The sequence below is a fragment of the Chanodichthys erythropterus genome, chromosome 20 (assembly GCF_024489055.1).
Source record: "Chanodichthys erythropterus isolate Z2021 chromosome 20, ASM2448905v1, whole genome shotgun sequence".
NCBI classification, from domain to species: domain Eukaryota; kingdom Metazoa; phylum Chordata; class Actinopteri; order Cypriniformes; family Xenocyprididae; genus Chanodichthys; species Chanodichthys erythropterus.
In genome coordinates this window covers 15,400,126-15,406,125 of record NC_090240.1, presented here as the reverse complement: position 1 = coordinate 15,406,125, position 6,000 = coordinate 15,400,126, and the positions used below count along the sequence as shown (strand labels likewise).

General features: G+C 37.6%; 1 protein-coding gene across 1 annotated transcript in view; it reads right to left on the bottom strand.

The window, feature by feature from the left end:
- Positions 1 to 270: 270 nt before the first annotated feature.
- Positions 271 to 6,000, bottom strand: part of cntn3a.2 (contactin 3a, tandem duplicate 2) — a 101,819-nt gene continuing 96,089 nt past the window's right edge. The window contains exon 23 of the mRNA XM_067370657.1: positions 271 to 371. Within this exon, the coding sequence (XP_067226758.1) occupies positions 271 to 371 (101 nt within the window). The remainder of the gene's footprint in view (positions 372 to 6,000) is intronic.

Below are 6,000 nucleotides of genomic sequence, written 5' to 3'. Positions count from 1 at the left end.
TCGGCTGAAACCTTGTTAGGGTCTCGGATCACTTGCAAGGAGACAATGATACACAGTACATAACATGCACACGAAATCCGACCACCGTGACGCTGACGTTTTCCCGTTACGCTCTTCAAACGGTTCACCGGGCATTGCCTCAGATAACTATGGAGAGATGGATCGATAATCTTGCCTCAGAAGTGTTTCGGTGCACCTCTCCAACGGTTCCGCTGCGAGGAAGAGCACGGACAATCAAACCGATCAGAGGACGTTCGATCCTTCAGACCGTTAACACAAAGCCGGTCTCAGTGTCGATAATGCGATGAGAGAAAGCAAGGAGGCGGGGATGGTGTTGGGTCGCCAGGCTCTGGACCCTCGTACACTCATACCTGGAAAATGGAAAACAGTCTTTAAGGCGCTGAAGATGATTACGTTGTTTTAATAAACAAACATGAGCGCTGCATGTTTCAATGTAGCAACCTGGCGCTGATGCACATTCTAAAGGTTCGTGCTTTCAGAGCAGCTCACAATCAATGAATAATGCACATTTATGCTGATAGATTGCTTATGATCTACTGTTAATGATGAATTATGACATAATTTTTGTCTGGTGTGCCCCGCAACAGGAAGGAAAGAGTAAGAGCATCATTTAATCCACATTCAATACTGATTTTACTACCACAATAATATAGTTGATGAAACTCTAGAGGGTGCAGGCTGATAATCTGCAAGCAATCACATCATTACCACATGGCACAAGCTGATTGGCTTCTGCTGATCCTACAGCCAATAGGATTGCTTGCTCCACATTTAAATAGTCTGGTTCAGTGTTTATTGTAAGCTAGTCCTGCAGTGCGCTATCAGAGTTCCTCTGAAACCCTCCACCTCCCCAGCTCCACCTGCCTAGATCTGCTATGGGATTTATGTATGTCTATTTTTTGCAGCAGCAGCATATCTTACATGCTCACAGCAGTGTGTCTGTGTATCTATTGGCAGTAGCAAGTCCATACTTGCTCAGCAGCAGCAGCAATACTCAACAGCAGCAGATCTAGTCCAAATACATTAACATATTAAATAATGCAAAACTATTCCAAATGCAAAAACTATTCCAAGTGTGTGTGTGTGTGTTTATAAAATTAGCCTATAAAATCAAATACAGTTTGAAGCAGAAACACAGTATTTAATCTGTTAACTGTCACCCCTCCACCCACCCACCCTTTGAGCTTAGATCTGAGCTTACAGTTTTTCTCAATCAATTTGACACATTTCTTCAAACTCGGATCACTGTTCTCAAAACAGTTAACTCAGTGATCTGAACACTTTGTAATTGTCCTAAACAGGTTGTAAGTTCAGTCATTTCACACAAATTGCAAATCATGTGAACCATTTTCTCAAAACATTATGCATAATATTCTCAGATGTTTTCATAATAGTTCATACATCCAACCAAAACTTTAATATATATCACAGCTTTTATTGGCTTTAGACAAATCACAAACATTTATGTACCATTTGTCCAAACGCAACAAACAAAACTCTGGAATTTGTCATATTATCAAATAGACATGGTATGTTTTCAATTAGCCTCAAACTGATACCTGCTTGATTAATAATACACACAACACAGGAAATGCGCATTCATCACAATTGCATTATGTAATAGGGAAAATATAAAAGGGAAAGTATACACAGAGCAAGAAAATATGCAAGAGAAGGGAGAAATAAAGAGGTGTAAGTGTAAAGGTGGTGGTGTGGGTAGAGGAAGGGATGTATTTAGAAGGAAAGGAAGAGTGGAAACATATATAGGGAGATCATATATGAGGAGAGAGGAGGAAGTGAAAAAGGAGGATAGGAGAAGAGTATAGTGGAGGAGATTGGTGTAGTGGAAAGAGCAAAAGGAGAAATTGTAAGAAGATATGGACTTAGTGAAAGTGGGTAGCAGGGTGGAAGGGGTGGAGGAGAGGGAAGGTGGATTTCAAATGAATGCTTCTTAATCCTGGATCTGGAGAGCCCTGTCTGAGGGTATGGGGATTTTGGATTCAGCCCCCATAGTTTTTTTTTTAATTTTTTTTTTTTTTATAAGAAATAGTTTTATTAATAAGAAATTCAAGATAAAATACCTTGGAATAATGTTATGTTTGAATATACATATACATATATACATATACATATACATATATATATATATATATATATTTTATAGCTGTTGAGATAATTAAAAAAACTTTTGCCTGGCAACTTCCATATTCTCAAATGTCAGGGTGGAACAACTGCAAATATTTTATCATCAACTGACAGGGTAATAACATTAAGGCTGATACTGTAATGCAACATCCAGAGGACCCCAGTCGATCACTGTGACAGAGTTGGAGATATCTCTCAAATACTGATAAAAACAGCTCATTTCAAGTATGGGTAGATACATATTTACAAATATTTAGTTGTACCACCTGACAAAAAAATAAAACAAAAAATTTTTTAAACACTTTGAAATGTTATATAACAACTGAAACTTGTTTACACATTGTTCATGACTCAAAAATATTTATACAGTGCCCTCTATAAGTATTGGGACAGTAAAGATAAACTCGCTCTGGTGTCAAGACATTTATAAATAGGATTAAAAGGTTAATATGAGGCAGAAGTACATATAAACTGTTTCAACAATTTTTACACTTTTACATTTACTTTCAGTTGTGAAAACTGTCCCAATACTTATGCTCACATTAGGCAGAGGAATAAAAACTCTAAAAGTGCTGTACTACAAAACATTTTGTGTTCAAACAGCCAATAATAAAATGTGACATTCTGTACTTCTGCCTCATATTAATCTTTTGATCATATTTATAGATGTCTTGACACCACAGCTGACAGAGCAATTTTGTCTATGCTGTCCCAACACTTACGAAGGGCACTGTATATATATCATATATATATATTCGTCTACAGCTGAAAGTGTTCTAATCATTAAAGAATACTCTTGTAGTTTTGATGTTAGTATTTACTTTTAATAAACACAAATGCAGTGCTTTATTTTGCAGTAAAGATGAACTGTTTGGCTAAGATAAGATTCTTTGGAGAAATGTTTATCTGTAAATGGTTGGAATTCATAAACGCTTTGGAATACAGATCTAAGGTTGGTCTCTTTTTAAAGAAGACACTCAGCAGATCATGAAGTGAAAGCAAAAAATGAAAGTGTAAAAACGTTATAGAAACTTACTGTACAGCAAATGTTCTGAACTAAACATTATTATTTTATACAAAATTTTTATAAAGTCACAGCCATATGTCTAACCAAGTTGTGCTCCAAATTTGAAGTTGATGAGACAAACATTTAGGTTACTAATAAGGTTTTAAAGTACAGTTTCCATGATATGGTTTAAAGGTGCAATATGTACGATTTTCTGTCCGCTAGAGGCCTATTCAAAACAAAGGCGTAGCTTGATGATGCCAAGTTTGAGTGCAGAATCTTGGGACATGTGATCTTTACATCACAGCCGGTGGAAACAATCGGGAAAGGACTCGAGAAGAAATCATGTTCATGGATGTGATTATTAACGTTACTGTAGTATGAAGCAGAGCAGGAGCGAGTGTTGTGGAGCTGAACGAGGAGCTGGAGCGATTGATCAACACACGCCTCACGAGCAGCGGGACTTTTATTATGACACAGTCGCCGGCGCCGCTTCCGCTTTTCCGGTCATGAGTATGAGGAAACGCAGCTCTGTTTATCATATTAGATACATTTGAGAGTGTTGAAAATGATGTTATAACGTTACTCTGTGCGTTCGCTCGGCGGCTGCTGTGAGACACTGTTACACACTGCAGTAAGATCGATCCATTTTACAATATCAGATTAAATGCTGGATGATTGTCTATAAATATATCAAAACAGTTGTTTCCTTGTAAATATTAAAGCGTCTTTTGTTTTTTTCATGGTTTCTACTAAATCAAACCGGAAACCGAGGGTAACGCGGGTATGACGCCATTGACAGGCGACTCCTCACACGTCCCGGAGCCTTGGGTAAAATTGCAATTTTCTCACGGTTTACAAGTAGTTGGAAACATTTGGGATGTTGTAAGTACTGAACAAAATATATAACACTGGCCTAGTAATTTTTGGATATTTTACTGCACAATTCTTACATATTGCACCTTTAAGCTTTCGAATGATACCTAAATTATTATGATGATTTCAAAAATATGTGATTGGGAAAAAAGGCAATAAAAAGCGTGCCAAGTATACCGCTACCAGGACACTAACATATAAATGGATAGTTCATCCAAAAATGAAAATTCTGTCATCATTTATTCACTACTACCATAATACTATACTATAGAAGTCAATGGCTACCGTCAGCTGTTTGGTTACTGGAATTCTTCAAAATATCTTCTTTTGTATTCAACAGAAAAAAAAAAAGAACAACTTGAGAAATTACAGAGAGTAAATGATAACAGAATTTTCATTTTTGGGTGAACTACCCCTTTAACATGCAACAAATCTAGTGTACTTTTTGTATTCTAATAAACTTTGCTTGTAAATGTCTCCTTGTATTCCTTTATTAAGGAAAAAAGTAATTAAGTCATTTAAGTTATTAAGTTTCATTGTGCCCCTAAAGTTTACATTTTTCAACTTAGAGCACGTGTTCTTCTTAGGAAAAAAAAAAAAAAAGAGTAAGCCCTAATCGTTGGGAATTGAAGGATGAAATTATAGCTTTAACAGTGTTTAGCTGTGAATCTGGTGGTGGACAGTCTCGTGCTCTGAACGGATTTACATCGACTTCCAGTAGACGCTCACTGAGCAGTTTTTCCATTTTAAATGACTAACTAATTAATGCTAAAGCAGGTTGGAAAACCCTGCTATTGGCACAGCTAATAATTTCCAACATTAACAACTGTAAAAGCCAGGGCTTCTTCATGAAAACAAGACATTGCAGGCCATTACATGAAAAATGTGAACAATAAGCCACAGAGAACAGTCACCCCTTGCAGTTGCATCAGCCGGTGACGTTATATCCATGGGGGAGCGGAGACGAGCGGGCAGAGATAGATGGCGAGAGCTTGGGCTAGTTAATAAAGATCAGACTGCTTAGCCCAGTGGAGAATAAAAGGTGTACAAAGAGGACACATCAAATCAGTGAGAACTCATTTAGAGAGGCGCATTAAACTCTGCGGGCTGCAGTAACAGAGCGTCTGTGCACCTGCGCTGTTCACTCGGGGGAACACGAGGAGAACATTATGAGGTCAACTGTGCATTGTTTATTTTATAGGGGCCTGTGTGTTTAATATCCCTTTGGCATCGAATATTTATCTTTTACATCATGAGCCTTGAAAGCGGAGGGCAGTGGATGTGCTCTGCTCACGCCCGCAGGTTTAACTCGTGCACGCAAATGTAATATTGTGTAAGGATGCAGACGTGAAATAAATGAGCCCAAATATAAACAACTGATACAATCGAATTCATAAATCACTCATTTTTCTGAAGTAATACTGTCCTCCACGGACACCAGGAAGAGGTTTTTTTTTCCTCCTTTGAGCTTGTTGCGTTTTCGTATTATAGAAAACCCTGAATGTGTGGAAGGAAAGGTGAACGTCATTTCACAAAGTACAACATCTTTGCTGCAACATTTTAATCAGATTTGAGGGACACGTTTATAGTTTATGTCAAGTTTAGGCTTACAACCAGGGTTAGGTGCTTCTAAATCACCTATCATTTCCCTCTGATTTTAGAAATAAGTTATGGGTAGGGTTAGGTCTAGGGGTAGGACTACAGGAATATTGTTCCATGTCTTACTTGGCAAAATCCCGGTGACCTAATGCCCACCTATCATGTTCATAACAAGTCAACAAGAAGAAATGGATGGCATAAACATTGAGTAAACTATTCAACCACTTAGACCTCACAATCAGAGGTTCATGTCTGATTCAGAATGTGAGTCAGGCCTTTTTAGATCTGTTAAATTTTCAAGAGAAAAAAAAAATGTAGGGTGGGACTTAATTTGATCCATTGCACTACTGTTC